The following is a 15,735-nucleotide window of genomic DNA, read 5'->3' as shown; positions in this document are numbered from 1 at the left end:
CACTTTAGTTTCCTTGGTTTTGAGGCTTTCAGACTGGGACTGAGCCACACTACCAGCTTCTCTCTTTTGCAGCTTGCAGATGGTCTATGGTGGGACTTTGCCTTAAGCCAATTCTCCCTAGTAAAATTCCTTTTATATATACATACATCCTATTTATTCCATCCTTCTGGAGAAAGAACCCTAATATAGCTACTTAAAGAAAAGCAGATTGAACTATTTTTTTCCCACTCTGAACAAAGAAAGTAAGCAAAAAGAAAAAAAAATGAGTGATATTTATAAGAATAGCAGATGTTTATTGAAGGAATTATCACTATTTCCTGTGAAAACAATTTCATGACTCCAGTTTTGTAACATCAGAGGCTATTAAAGACAGTCTAGTGACTAAAAACAACCTGCAATATGGGCATCTTTTAAATTTTATATTAAAGGGAAAAACAATCAAGAAAGGAAGTCTTGCTGAGGGTACAGAGCCGCAATGAAATTTAGTCTTAAGGGATTTAGATTCAACAGCTACTAATTAATCCTAATTACTCAGCTACTTAAAGCTGTTTTTTACTTCAATTTTCTTCCAAGTAAGACCTAACACAGGACATACCATCTATGAAAAAAGATTTCTAAGTACAGGGCGACACTTTCCTCTCTAAGCAGAATTCTTTGTCTTACATATTGCCCTCTAATCAAGGCTATATAAAATGAGATTTTTGTATTTTCCTCTCAACTAAAAAGAGCATATATATTTTGATTCTACACAGGAGCAATTCTATATAACCAGGATGTCTGTGGCTAAAATTATTGCCTCTTTATATTCCTCAGGATATTCAGGGTACTAAAATCATAAGTGAATAAATGTGAGTAGACAAGAAACCAAATAACAAGAATGAGCAATACACAGTAGTTTAGTGATGTGTATTTCAAAAGCACTGGGTTGGGTTTTTGTGGGTTTTTTGTTTTGCTTTGTTCTGTTTTTGAGACAGAGTCTTGCTCCGTGGCCTAGGCTGCAGTGCAGAGTCGTGATCATAGCTCACTGTAACAATGAACTCCTGGGCTCAAGTGATCCTCCCACCTCAGCCTCCTGAGTACCTAGGACTACAGGTGTATGCAACCAGGACTGATTAGAGCTAAGTTTCTGATGAAGAGAGAAGAAATGGCAGTACAGAGAGGTACATGACTTGAGAGACACATAAACTAGCAACTGAGGAATGCAGACTAAGGACTGCCCTTGGGGAACAGCCAGGTTTCCATTGGAACAAGAATGTGAAGAAAACACATTCATTCAAGACCAGCCTGACCAACATGGTGAAACCCCGTATCTACTAAAAATACAAAAAATTAGCCAGGTGTGGTGGCAGGCACATGTAATCCCAGCTACTCGGGAGGCTGAGGCAGGAGAATCGCTTGAACCCAGGAGGCAGAGGTTGCAGTGAGCCAAGATCGTGCCATTGCACTCCGGCCTGGGCGACAAGAGCAAAACTCAATCTCATAAATAAATAAATAAATAAATAAATAAATAAATAAAGCCAGACGCGGTGGTTCACGCCTGTAATCCCAGCACTTTGGGAGGCTGAGGAAGGCAGATCTCCTGAGGTCAGGAGTTCAAGATCAGCCTGGCCAACACGGTGAAACCCTATCTCTACTAAAAATACAAAATTAGCCAGGCGTGGTGGCAGGTGCCTGTAATCTCAGCTACTCGGGAGGCTGAGGCAGGAGAATTGCTTGAACCTGGGAGCCGGAGGTTGCAGTGAGCTGAGAGCTAAGATCGCACCACTGCACTCCAGCATGGGCGACAGTGCGAGATTCTGTCTCAAAACAAACGAACAAACAAACAAAAAAACACATTCAAAGAGACAGTTCCTGGTTTCCAGAGGGTATTATGAAAGGGCTTGAAAGGATGGTAAGAGCTGCATGCCTAAACTCTGACTGAGGTAAAAGTTGGTAGCCCTGGGAGACTCCTAGAGAAAGGTGAGTGATCAGTTCAAATTATAGCAGAATGTTTATCTGAAAGGATGCAGGGACCTGTTGTCAAATGTTTATTCCCACAGCTCAAGGCAGGTATTAGCCTAGAAGATGGGTGATGGCCTCCTCAAGGGACTATAATCCTCACTTGCCTGGGGCAAGAAATATAAAGATCTCTAGGTATGAGATGGCATCATATCCTTCCTTGAAGATATATACTGTTGAAGATCATAAAGTCTTCTAAGACAAAAAAGAAAGCCTATCTAAAGAAAGTTTTAGGCACTATGACCTGGTGATGAAAAAATGTTTTGGTCAGAGAATATCTGCTCAGCAATATATAAAGCATCAACAATTCTGCTCAGGAATGATATACCAAGTTTGTCCCATGAATGCTGCAAATCTGTCCCAGGCCCTCCAAACCCTGCTTGCAATGACCACACAAAGGACTATTATATCACAAATTATGTGCAAACCACTATCCTATCAAAATAGGACAAAGTAAGTAATTTTTTTTCATACAAATATACGACCTTCACCCTTCACTTCTTTCTTTCCAGTAACAGCAAAAAGAAATATATATGCCTTAAAAGTAAATTACGAGGTACAGAGATAGGCCATAAATCTCATTCACAGAATACTGATAGCATCTTCCCTATAAAACCATGGTCAAATAATTGTTAGATACAATCACCTTTCATAGAGGCAGCTACCCGGGAAAATGCCAACTGGTCTCCCACTCGCATTACAGAACCACCATGGTGGGCAGAGGCACTTTGGTATAATGAAGAAAGCATGAATTTCAAAGTCAGATCTGAGCTCAAATCCTGGCTCTGACAACTTAGTGGCCAGTCACCTAACTTCACTGACACTCAATTTTCTTGTATTGTAGTGGGAGGACTAAATAATGTATTATCAAAAATTCCCCAAACAATAATTCACTATGTGCATAAGACAGACAGCAGTGGGCTTAGGGATTCACTGTATACCCAGAGGAATGGCTGGGTTAAAAATAGGGAGATTCTAAGTATTCCAGATTGACTTTGAGCTAAGCATTTAAAATGTTTTAAATATTGGTGGAAGATAGGCTGAGACCTTCAAGGAGGGCTGGTCATAAAGAAAGGCAGATGAAGATAGAAAACATCTGTTGTACTGATTGCTCAACACCCCTCCCTCCCTTCTTCAGGGTGATTTTTCTCAGTGACAGAAGGAAGAAACCAGATGAGAAAGCCTCAGCTCCTTTTCCACTTCCCAATTTGATGGAGTTGTGTGAAGGCAAGATGCAGTTGTGGCCACTGTCTTGCCATCATGAGGTTATGAAAAAATGAAAATCAATATGCTGAAAATTATGGAGTTAAGAGAGAAGTTTGATGAAGTGCTGAGTTGCCAAACCAAACATAGCACTGCTTACCTCTAGATTTCCCCTTAAGCAATCAATCAATGTTCTTAAGGTCTAGGCTGCTAGTACTTGGTATTCCGTTCATTACATCTGAAAATATCCCAAGTACTACCTTACACAAAAATTCTCTTTAATCACTCTCCCTAAAGTGTTTAGAAACACTGCTCCAATGTCCTATACTTAAGATTTTATCATTTACCATCTGTCTGGCTTACCATATATTTCATGCATTACTCACTTAATCCTTACAACAACCTTGTAAGGTAGGTAATTATTCCTTTTTTACACACAGGTCTGAGGCTCAGAGCAGTTAAGTGACTTGTCCAAAACTGATAAGCTAGTTCATGGCAGAACTGGGGTTAGAACATGGATCTCTCCAACCCCAAAGTTTGTTCTTTCAGCCTTTCAACTCTCTATACCATGTGAAGACAGAGTCTCCCACTAGTTTTATATGTATCTAATGTTTTTGAGTCTACAATTGTTTCAATTTCAGTTTTTTCTGGTTGTCTAGACATATATTGAAAAGATGAAGCCTAGGTTGTTTTCCGTCATCTGCAGATCCTTCCACAACTGTGGGAAAGGAGGGTTCAGTGAACTTTTGCTGTGTTCTTTTAACCTAACAGTGTTGTTATATATTTTGTTGACAACTCTAAAGTCAGCTTGTCTTACAACTAAAAAAGACAAAGGATTGGTGTTTATGATTTTACTAAACAGGAAACATGCTCTAAAAGGAAGGGACTTGCTTGCGGTTCCACTGCTGCTAAATGCCAATGTCAGGGCGTAATCCCAGGGCTTCGGGCTCTATATACTATGTGCCTTTCATAACACTGCTGAGTGAAAATGAGCATGTCTTCATTGCATTTAAAAAATACTGTGCTTTTTTTCTTGAATATAAAATTAGTATATTCTCATGTAGAAAATCTAGAAAGCATAGAAAAGTATACAGAAGAAAATAGAAGTCACCTATAATCCTATCACCCAGAGATGATCACTGTTAACATTTTGGTTTACTTCCTTCCCAATTTTTCCTATGCATAAATATTTTTTTAAATTTTGGATTGTATGTCATTGTTTTATCTTCCATCTTATCCAAATCATTTCTCCATGGCATTAAATTGTCTTTAAAAATGTTTATAATGGCTGCAGAACCATCACATGGATAGCTCATCATTCATTTCAACCCTGTAATGCTGAAAATCTGGTTTTCTTCTTTCAGTCATATATGATGCTGCCATGAACATCCCTTTCATTAATCTTTGCCTACTTCTAATTATTTTCCCTGTATGATTCTTAGAAGTAGACTTAAAAAGTTGATACTAAAGAACCACTTTTTAGAAAAGCAGCAGTCAGCCCTACTACCCACAATATTTGTTACCTACAAGGTTTCTTTCTCCTCACTATGTTTTCTCTGGTGTTGAATAAGCTGTGAGCTATACCGATAGGCTTTCCCACACTCACTACATTTATAGGGTTTCTCCTTAGTGTGGGTTCTCAAGTGTAGAATAACTTGAGAAGTCTGCCTGAAGGTTTTCCCACATTCGTTACATTTATAGGGTTTCTCTCCAGTGTGAACTCTCTGATGATCAACAAGGTTTCGATTAGAAGTAAAAGCCTTCCCACACTCATTACATTTGTAAGGTTTCTCTCTACGATGAAGTCTCTGGTGTTCATTAAGGGTTTTCCTTAAGATGAAAGCTTTTCCACACTCATCACATTCATAAGGCTTCTCCCCAGTGTGAATTCTCTGATGGTCCATAATCTTTGTATTTGAACCACATGTTTTCCCACACTCCTTACATTTGTAAACTTTTTTTCCTCTGTGCATTTGCCGATGTTGAGTAAGGTTTGAACTACGGCTAAAGGCTTTCCCACACTCAATGCAAGTATAGGGCTTCTCTCCAGTGTGAACTCTGTGATGTGATATAAGGCCCGAACTCCGACTAAAGGCTTTCCCACACTCTTTACATTCATACGTTTTCTCCCCACTGTGGATTCCCTGGTGCCGAATAAGATGTGACTTTCCACTGAAAGATTTCCCACATTCACTGCATGTATAGGGCTTCAGTCCAGTGTGGATTCTCCGATGAACAACAAGGTTAGAGCTATGGCTGAAGGCTTTTCCACACTCCTTACACTTATAGGGTTTCTCTCCCGTGTGGATTCGCTCATGTACAGTGAGGTTTGCACTCTGACTAAAGGCTTTCCCACACTCAGTACATACATACTGTCTCTTTTCAGCCTGAACTCTCTTGTTTGTTGCAGGGTCATAGCACTGACTATTGTCTTTTTCAGATTCTTGGTCACTCCCTTCTGTGAGTACTTTATTGTCTTTAACTGTCTTATGTTTGAAATTTCTTGTTTTTCTCCTCATTTTCTCCTGCTTGGAACATACCAGTGTCCTCTCTAGTCTTCTCTTTCCCTTCAGAGGAGCCTTCTAAATTTTGACTTCCTGGGCAACGTCTCTGTGGAATTCTCTTGAAAGTATGTACTTTTCAGGAATGATGCTTTGGAATTAACTCCGCCTCAGTCCCAGTTTCACCATCTGACAGGAGAAACAGAAATTGTACATGTCACCTATTCTCTGTACCAGAGGAAGGAGAACTATCCACGGACCAGATGTGGTAGGCATATGGAAGGGTTAAGTGTTCAAGGGCAGGGGAACAGATCAAAAAGATGACAAAAATGAAGTTAAACATAGAAGCCAATGTAAAGGCTTATGGAAAGCCAGGGCTGAGGGGAGCCCAACAGGTCCAGGATCAGAATAAGCAATGAATCGTATAAAATCCACCCTAGTTCCTTCCTGCCTCATCTTCTACTCCCTGAATTGGAGCCATCTAGCTCCCTTTTTTTTTTTTTCTTTTGAGATGGAGTTTTGCTCTTGTTGCCCCCGGCTAGAGTGCAATGGCCCGATCTCGGCTCACTGCAACCTCCGCTTCCCAGGTTAAAGCCATTCTCCTGCCTCAGCCTCCCTAGTAGCTGGGATTACAGGCGCCCGCCACCACGCCCAGGTAATTTTTTGTATTTTTAGTAGAGATGCGGTTTCACTATGTTGGCCAGGCTGTCTTGAACTCCTGACCTCAGGCAATCCACCTGCCTCAGCCTCCCGAAGTGCTGGGATTACAGGCGTGAGCCACTGCGCCCAGCTCAGAGCCATCTAACTCCTAATGGCAGGCTCAACTATAATCTGGCCCTAGAAAAAGTGAACTGAAAGATGACTGAACTTTAGATCAGTTTGGCTTTTGGTTCTTGCTAACCTATTCCCCTAGTACTAGTGATACTGTAGTTAGTATGTAAAAGGTGCTCAAAATGGTTTTATAGAATAGCAACTAGGATTCTGTCTTAGGTTGTAAGTAGGTTGTACTTACTTACCTTTTGCTCAAGGTCCAGGTACTAGATCCCAGTTTACATCCTTGCATGTAAGCCCTATCTTGTTAAGTGGTGACACAATTCTTCCAATATTAAGCCTAGTCACATCACAGCCTACTTCACAGGGGCTGGCCTGTAGCTGGATCCAGTTTTATATGCAAGTTTAGTCTGTCTGCTTTTCACCATGCTGTCACTCTGACAGAGACTACTTAAGGGGTGAATCTGAGAGTCTAAATTGGGAAAGAAGGTTAGTTAAAGCATGGTAGACGAAACTCTGATAGGACCTTGCATGGCATAATAGTAAAGTATTTAAGGATGGCAAAAGCATCAGAGTAGGGGCAGCATAACCAAGAGATGCCAATACATGAAACCAAACATCAGAATAAGCAGGGATTTCCCAACTGGTTTGATGTGAAACTCTGGACATACAGGTAACCATGGCAGACCTTAGAGGGAGTTGGGATGTAAAATAAAGCAAAAAGATAACTACATGATACTAACACATGACTAATTTTCCTTACTATGGTCCTTTATAGACTTGCCCATATGTATATTGTCAGACAATTAAATATATGGTAGATATTATTTCGCATCCTACTTCTTGTAGTTCATTTATTTTTTAGTTGATAAAAAAGTATATATATATTTATGGCACACAACATGTTTTGATAAATGTTTACACATGGAACAGGTAAATCAAGCTAATTAACATATGCATTACTTCACATACTTATTATTTTTTTGTGGTAAGAACATTTAAAATCTTTCTTAGCACTTTTCAAGTCTAAATATGTTGATATTAACTATAATTAACCATGTTATACAATAGATTTCCTGAAATTATTCCTCCTAATAGAAGTTTTGTATCCTTTGATCAACATCTCCCTAATCACTGCCTCACTTTTTTTTTTTTTTTTTTTTTTTTTGAGACGGAGTCTCGCTCTGTCACCCAGGCTAGAGTACAGTGGTGCAATCTCAGCTCACTACAACCTCCACTTCCTGGGTTCAAGCAATTCTCCCTACCTCAGCCTCCTGAGTAGCTGGGATTACAGGCATCTGCCACCGCACCTGGCTAGTTTTTGTATTTTTCAAGTAGAAATGGGGTTTTGCCATGTTGGCCAGGCTGGTCTTGAACTCCTGACCTCAGGTGATCCGCCTGCCTTGGCCTCCCAAAGTGCTGGGATTACAGGCGTGAGCCACTGCGCCCAGCCTTCACTTAATTTTTATGCATATTTTTCCACATTGCTATTTAATCTTCATATGATCAGTGAATTCCTTGTAATTTCCTTCCATTTTGCTAGTGTTGGACATTTCTGTTGTTCCTCGAAGTTAACTACTATCAATAATGCTATCGTAATCTCTTTATACACACAAAATTTCCTTCCTATTAAAATATGTTCCTAGGACAAAAGTTCTACAAATGAGTTAATTGGGTCAGAAGGAGTGCAACTGTTGTGCAGTATTGCTTGTTGCTATTCAAAAAAGTTTGATGGGCTGAGCACGGTGGCACACATCTGTAATCCCAGTACTTTGCAAGGCTGAGATGGGAGAATTGCTTGGGCTCAAAAGTTTGAGACCAGCCAGGGTAAGACAGGGAGACTACATCTCTACAAAAAATTTAAAAATTAGTTAGGCATGGTGGTGTGCACCTGTAGTCTCAGTTACTCAGGGGGCTGAGGTGGGAGGATTGCTTGAGCCCAGGAGGTCCAGGCTGCAGTAAGCCCTGATTATGCCACTGCACTTCAGCTTAGGTAAAAGAGCAAGACTTTGTCTCAAAAAAAAAAAAAAAGTTTGACCAATTCTCATTGTCCCATAGATTTCTGATAAATGGAGTCACACTTTCTGGAGAAGGGAAATAGCAAATGGTGGTACTCGAGATCGGCAAAAAGATAACTGCACATATTCAAGTTCACATCTCAGAAGTGCAGGTGGCCACGGATTCTATTCACAGGCATATACACACAAACCCATGCCCAAGATATGAGGGATAGGACGAGAGAATGGTGAGGCAGGGTGGATTCTTGCCAGGATCCTGGGCTCACCCACATTCAGCTGCTGCTACTTCTCCTAATCATAAAGGATGAAGCAAGTGGAGAAAACAGTGCAAAGCCAGGGGACTGCAATGCAGAGCAGGAGAACAAGTGAACTCACCTTCAAAGTTCTGTGAGAAAGTTGATAGTTTTTTCTGAATTTCTTTTCAATTTCTAATCTTCTCTGGAACTTCTCTTTTCTTCATACATTTCTTAAACTCATAACTAATGAGCACCTTACTCTGTATATATCCCTGTTCTGGGTCTAACACAGGGAAAATTTAAAGAAGCATTGTTACGGACTGAATGTTTGTGTCCCCCTAACATTTGCATGTTAAAGCTCTAATCCCCAATGTGACTGTATTTGGAGACGGGGCCTCTAAGGAGATAATTAAGGTTACATGAGGTCATAAGGGTGGGCCCTGATCCATCAAAATTAGTGAGTTTATAAAAAGAAACACAAAAAAGCTCTCTCACATGCTCTCCCTCTCTCCACACACATGCACACAAAGGCCATGAGAATACATAGCAAAAAGATGGCCAGCTACAAGCCAGAATGAGAGCCCTCTACCAGAAACCGAAATGACGAGGCACGTGGATCTCACACTTCTAGGCTCCAGAACCGTGAGAAAATAAGTTTTTGTTGTTTAAGCCACTCGGTTTATGGCATTTTGTTATGGTAACCCAAACAGACTAATACAAGCATGAAATATCATACTCCCTTTAAAGAGCTTACAATGGAGTAGTATGGCAAAACAATAAGAGAGCAAATTCAAATTTACAATTTACGCAAGCAGGAGATGAAGGGGACTAGGGGAGGGAGGGAGCAATTACCAAGGCATGGAATGATGGAGAAAAGCATTTTAAAAAGGCAGAATTTAGGCTGAGCCCTGGAGAATAAGCAGTGTTTTCTCAAAATAAATAAATAAAAATAAAAAGGCACAGAGTTGATATACATGAAAATAAATGGGAGATCATAATATTATATAAGCTTCATGTAGGCAGGGATTTTGTCCACCCTGCTTACCCTGTATTCCTAGCACTACAATAGTCCCAGGCACATGGTAAGTGCTCAACACTTGTTGTTGGAATGAACAAAATAAGAAAGAATCAAGCTGCCTGAAGTGGTTCCAACCAGAATACTGAAATTACAAGATGAAAAATATGGATATAAACTGATGGTCAAAGGGAAACCGGTTCTAAACAGAAGAGTGAAATCTATCCTTAATTTTCTTTCTCCATTCTATATTCTTTTTTTCTACCTTGCTATTTTCCACTCTTGTTATTTTCCTTCTTTTTCTCACTTAACAATATAGTTTTTCAAGCATTACCATGTACTTCCCCTAGTTCCCACAGTTCCTCTCCTACCACCTCCCAGAATATTCACGTTTCTCTCAGCTTAATGAAATGGAAAACAGAGGAGACAGGCAGCTGGGATAACCCATGGGGAGTAAATTGAGGGAAATAGAAAGTAAAGAATCCAAGAGATGTCAAGTAGGGCAATCATACATCCTGGTTTTCCCAGAATAGTGCTAGTTTAGGCCTACTATCCCTGCATATTTAATAGTGGCCCCCTTAACTCACAAAAGTATCCCCGTTTGGACAATAAATTTTGCATTACCCTACCCAAAAGTGAAATTAGCAAAAGAACTCTTTAGGAAGATTAGCCCAGATGGATTAGAGGGGGTTAAAAAGAAAAAAGGAAGGGAAATGAATTAGGAGACAACACTAGGAATGCAGTACGAGTGAACACTGGAGGGTCTGGCACGTTGTAGGTACCCAATACATGTTTTTGAATGAATGAACAAATGAAGAAGATAGCAAGATCCTAATCCAAGATGAGAGAACAGAGAACAATGAAGTCTAGCTATTTTCAGGAACGCATCCACATGTATAACGCACACATCCATATATCCTTTGAATACAGAGGATGGACTGAAGGAAACAATCCAAGGTTATCAGATCCATGTCTGAATACCAAGAATGGTAGCGTCACTAAGCAAGATAGGGACACACAGAAACATTTTAGACAAGGGGAAGAGGAATATATCACGAAGGCAAATTTGAGAATGATAAGACAGAAAGGACAGAGGAAGTCATGAAAATGTATAAACTTACTGAGGGCTGGGCACAGTGGCTCACTTCTATAATCCCAGCACTCTGGTAGGGTGAGGTGGGAGGTCTGCCTGAGCCCAGGTGTTTGATCAGCCTGGGTAAAAAAATTTTAAAAAGTGAGCCAGGTGTGGTGGCACATGCCTGTGGTCCCAGCTACTTGGGAGGCTGAGGGAGGTTGAGGCTGCAGTGAGCCATGATCACGCCACCACACTCCAGCCTGGCAGACAGTAAGACCTTGCCTCAAAATAAATAAATACATTTAAAAAATAAAAAACAGATAATCTTACTGAGAAAGGGATTTGGGTTAGAAGAGTGATATCATTTAGATGTTCCCTCCAAATCTCACATTGAAATGTAATCTTCTATGTTGGAGGTGGGGCCTGTTGGGAGGTGACTGGATCATGGGGGTAGATTTCTCATGAATGGCTTATTGCCATCCTCTTGTTTCTGCCCTTGTGATAGTGAGTGAGTTCTCGTGAGATCATGTTGTTTAAAAGTGTGTGGTATCCCTCTGCCTTGCTCTTGCTCCTACTCTCACTGTGCTCTGCCTCCTCCCATTTCACTCTCCACTATGCGTAAAAGCTTCCTGAGGCCTCCCCAGAAACTGAACAGATGCTGGCACCATGCTTCCTGTACAGCCTGCAGAACCATGAATCAGTTTAAACTCTTTTCTTTACAATTTACCCAGTCACAGGTATTTCTTTTTTTTCTTTTTTCTTTTTCTTTTTTTTTCTGGGAAGAAGTTTTGCTCTTGTTGCCCAGGCTAGAGTGCAATGGTATGATCTTGGCTCACCGCAACCTCTGCCTCCTGGGTTCAAGTGATTCTCCTCCTAAGTAGCTGGGATTACAGGCATGCGCCACCACGCCCAGCTAATTTTTTGTATTTTTAGTAGAGACAGGGTTTCTTCACGTTGGTCAGGCTGGTCTCGAACTCCCAACCTCAGGTGATCTGCCCGCCTCGGCCTCCCAAAGTGCTGGGGTTGCAGGCGTGAGCCACCCACCCGGCTAGTATTTCTTTATAGCAACATAAGAACAATCTAACACAAAGGGGCAGGTAGGGAGAAAGAGAAATGCACAGTAATGCATTGTGAGAAAGCCCAGGGTGGTGATGGCGGAGCTGAGGAGGAAGCAGGACCAGACAGGAGATCAAAGAGGGCCAAATGAGGAGAGTTTGATCAAAAAGAAACCCGTTTGCTCCCTTCTGCCTGATTGAATAGGAAATTCCCTCAGAAATCCTGGAAGAATTCCTAGGTACTAAGGAAGTAGGGTCTTGGCTGGGGAAGTTTGGAAGGAAACATGAGGTCATGGGCTAGTAGGACACTAGGGGTATCTGTACAGTTGTACAGAAAAGCAAAATCTCAGATAGCCAGTGAATGTATGAGGACTGATAAGGCCCTGCAGATCTCTAACCCACAAATCTCTGAGACTGGTAGGTAAGTTTTCTAATCCTAGGACCACCATCCATTTCAGGCTGTGACAAATACATAAAGGGTAGAGTCCTACTGAGAGAGAGAGAGAGAGAAAGAGAGAGAGAGAGAGAGAGAGAGGCTTTACTTGGAGGCTGTTTTCCTTTAATTCACCAGCATCATCTGCCTGTTCAAGTCCCTCTAAGCAATGGTTACATGGTCCTTGGTTATTGATTAGGTGCAATGGAGTAAGGAATAAGAGGGAATACCTGAAAATGAATTCAAGGGATGGATAAGTGAAATGTAAACATTGAAAGAAAAAAAAGAATTAGAAGAAAATATCAAGGGACTACTTGATCTCAGGGAAAGGCCTAAGCCTCAAGCATAAAACAAAAGCTAACACCATGTGAAAAAGCTGATATATCTGACACATAAAAATTTCTGTATTCCAAAAAAATGCCACAACAAATCTATAATATAGAGTTTGCCTTATACTGGAATTGTTTGTGTGTATGTCTGTGTCCTTCCTCACACGCATACATTAAGCTCTACGCTCTCAGACAGCAGATCCCATGAGATTTGCCTGTAGCTACTACACAGTGTCTGACACAAAGAGGGCTCAGTCAGCGTTGTTTGATTTGAAATGGTAAATTAAACACGTTTAAGATTCTATCTAACACCTGGAGTGCACCTAGGGATGCTGAGAGCCAAATCCGCACATCACTACTGCCATCCCTCCTCTACGTGTTTGTCCTTGTTGTGCTTCATATTATTGGGAAACACCATAATGGTGTGTTTGCATTCTTGGTAATTCTGTCTCAACAGAGCCATCCCAGGGACTAAATTCCCTAAGAGACTGACCTGGTCCCACTATTCAGAGACTCTCAGTATGTCAGAGCTGGAAGGCACCTCCCAATCTATCCAGTCTTACATCCAAATGCACGGAAGGAAAACTTGGAAATTAGAGGAAAACTGGGACTCAAATCCAAGTCCCATGACATCCAATTTTGAGTTCTACTACATCACCCTTATTCCCATCTCAAACAAAACTCTACTCCTCAAGGTCCAGAGGCCCCCTGCCCACTTCAGTGCCTTTCTCCTATTTGACAAATAACCACTGAGAAAAGCTTCCTTTCAACCCTGGTGCCCACAAGCAGGATTCCTGTGCCCAGACCAACTTCACAATCTAGGTCTCACCTGCCCAGGAGAGAATGGAATGACTCACCCATATTCCTGTGCACAGCAGCCTCAATCCAAAGAATCTGCCCAGCACAGATCTTGCCTGATCTCCTCCTTGAGTTCAGTGAAGAAGTTCCTAAGAGGGTCTTGAGTCACTGTAAACAGATATAAATGACTGAGTTCTCTGAGACCTGAACTCCAAGTGGATACTCAGGGCAGTGTCCCATCTTTGGGTAACTTCCCTTCCTATAGAACTGTGGGCAGTAAGAAGGATCATTTCCAGTGTAAAGATGAGGGAATGAAGTTCCCAGGGATTGAACGACTTGCCCAGGGTCCTATAGCTAGTGAGTGATTAAAAAGCCTTCTGTGTCTCCAGGAAATCCTAATTCCATCACACCACAGCCTCCCCTTTTCACCCACTCCATTGATATCTAAAAGCTTCCGTATTCTCACCTAACTGCAAAATACAGTGCAGTGGAGAACTTCTTTGCAATCCAGCTTTCCACAGAAAGTCTGCACAAGGGGGATGAGAGGGAGAACTTTGCTGAGTCAAGTGTCTTTAGGAAGACAGAAAGAAACAAGGCTTTGAAAGAGCACTACAAAAAGAATGTTTCTTTTTTTCTGTTTACCCATTTCTTAGGATTACTAAGCCTCAAATATGTTTTGTGTTTCCCCCTCCAGATCCCCAGACCCTGCTTCTAACCCTTCAAGCTTGTTCCATTTCTCCCCTACCAGAATTTAGTTCTGCCCCGTACACAACCATAACTCCAGGACCTAGCACACTACTAGGTTAGTGCTCAATAAATATTTGTTGAATGAATGAATGAATGAATGAGTAACCTTGGGCAAGACTCCGTTCTCCTCTCTGGGCCCCAGGTTCCTCACTGGTAACGGAAGGGATATTGGACTGGTGATGTGAGTCAAATACTCAGGGGCTCTGGAGTCCTCTGAGAGCCTAGGCAGGACTCGACCGCTGTTACCCGGACGGCCCACTGCTTAGGAGCGGGGACGACACAGTGCTGTCATCACCGCCAGCCTGGTCCAAGCGAGCAGCTACGAGGAGTCGGAGACTAGACTCGAGACAAAGGGGCAGCAGTGAACGAGAGAAGGGGGAGGCCCACAACAACCCTTTGGCTGCCGCGCCCATCTCAGAAGTGGGCAGCCGCAGAGGAGCCCTGGCCTCCCGGCCTGCGTCTCCCACACGCTCCCAGAACCCGGCCCGACCCCCCACGTCAGGCTGTAGAGCACCCCTCACCGAAAGCGCCAGACCCACATCTTGAACAAAGCGCAGAAGGAACTGCGTCAGCAACTCCTAGCTAACTCCCAGCCTCTCCCTCCGGCCCTTCTAGGCTTCATGAGGTTTCCACATCTCTGTGCCCGCGGGTTGGAGTCCCCCCGCCCCTCAGCAGCCCCGCGCGGTCGGCCGGCGTTCTGGCCCTGCCTCCCTTCCGGGCTTTGCCCTATCATTGGATGAAAGGGCTTGGCGACTTCAGCCAATGTGAGGAGGGCCCTGGAAAGGGTGGAAGCTGGGCAGGGTGCTTGCTTAGGGCGGAAAGAGACCGAGCAACTGGGTGGCCAGGCTGAGACTCCCTGAAGTTACACCCCCAGCTCCGGTTGCTGAGCAGAGAGGTCATCTTTCCTTCCACAGATCTGGGTAATTCAGCCTCAAAGCCAGGATCAGCTGTGGTTTATTGGCAGCATATGAAAAGATGTTTTGGGTGCCTACTATGTCACTCACTGTTCAGGCGCTGCGGATACTGTAGTGAAGAAAATGAACTCTCTGCCCCATTGGGTTTACATTCAAGTCAAGGGAGACAATGATAAATAAATATGCAGAACGTAGTAGTAAGGGGAGAGAGGGAGATTGTAGTGGGACTATTTTATAGATGACAGGGAGGGCAGAGACAGAAGTGGGCCATTGAAGCATGTGGCTATCTGCGGAAAGAGTATTCCCATAGTGGGCTATTAGAAGCAAATTCTTTAATCAGGGGTCGGGTGGAGAGGTGCACATTAGGACCTTGTAGACTATGATAAGGGCTTTGGATTTGCTCTGCATAACAGTTGGAGGGCTTGGGGGCAGAGGAATGACATGATCTAACTTTTTTCCCCTTACCACATATTCAAAGACGTGTAAGCTATGAGACATGAAAGAAGCCAAGAAGCCTGTTACTATAAATTCTGTGAATTCTTTGCTGTCTGTCCTTAGCCATTCTAACATAAACCTTGCATGAGTTTTGCTCTTTGACTTATATTTTTAGTTTGCATGGCTGTCCTGTTGAGAACGGTCTGA

At 42.4% G+C, this 15,735-nt stretch overlaps 2 protein-coding genes across 11 annotated transcripts in view; both read right to left on the bottom strand.

Moving 5' to 3' along the window:
• The window catches only part of LOC102119042 (zinc finger protein with KRAB and SCAN domains 7), a 60,132-nt gene that overhangs the window by 20,517 nt on the left and 23,880 nt on the right, over positions 1-15,735 (bottom strand). The window contains exons 7-9 of one of the 4 annotated variants that reach the window (XR_012431066.1): positions 13,492-13,600; positions 8,867-9,010; positions 4,038-5,891 (exon numbers count right to left, since the gene is read on the bottom strand). Coding sequence is in view for 2 of the 4 variants with exons in the window: in XM_045386400.2 (XP_045242335.2) it covers positions 13,515-13,600 (86 nt within the window). In the remaining 2 variants the exon portion in view is untranslated. Of the gene's footprint in view, positions 1-272; positions 5,892-8,866; positions 9,011-13,491; positions 13,601-15,735 lie in introns of those variants that run through there. The other 3 variants (XR_006696111.2, XM_065540476.2, XM_045386400.2) reach the window with 3 other exon arrangements.
• ZNF660 (zinc finger protein 660) lies at positions 3,463-14,842 on the bottom strand. 7 transcript variants are annotated; one of them, XM_065540479.2, is made up of 5 exons: positions 14,286-14,502; positions 13,899-13,958; positions 13,492-13,600; positions 8,867-9,010; positions 4,038-5,891 (listed from the first exon to the last, which is right to left on the bottom strand). In XM_065540479.2, the coding sequence occupies exon 5, from the start codon at positions 5,718-5,720 to the stop codon at positions 4,725-4,727; it is 996 nt and encodes a 331-aa protein (XP_065396551.1). In that variant the 5' UTR covers positions 5,721-5,891; positions 8,867-9,010; positions 13,492-13,600; positions 13,899-13,958; positions 14,286-14,502; the 3' UTR covers positions 4,038-4,724. The 7 variants fall into 7 exon arrangements, with proteins under 7 accessions (XP_073887998.1, XP_073887997.1, XP_065396555.1 ...); XM_074031897.1 differs by lacking the exons at positions 8,867-9,010; positions 14,286-14,502 and adding an exon at positions 14,701-14,842 and having other exon boundaries at positions 3,463-5,891; XM_074031896.1 differs by lacking the exon at positions 8,867-9,010 and having other exon boundaries at positions 3,463-5,891.

The sequence above is a fragment of the Macaca fascicularis genome, chromosome 2 (genome assembly GCF_037993035.2).
Source record: "Macaca fascicularis isolate 582-1 chromosome 2, T2T-MFA8v1.1".
Classification (NCBI taxonomy): domain Eukaryota; kingdom Metazoa; phylum Chordata; class Mammalia; order Primates; family Cercopithecidae; genus Macaca; species Macaca fascicularis.
This window is presented reverse-complemented; position numbering and strand designations above follow the sequence as displayed.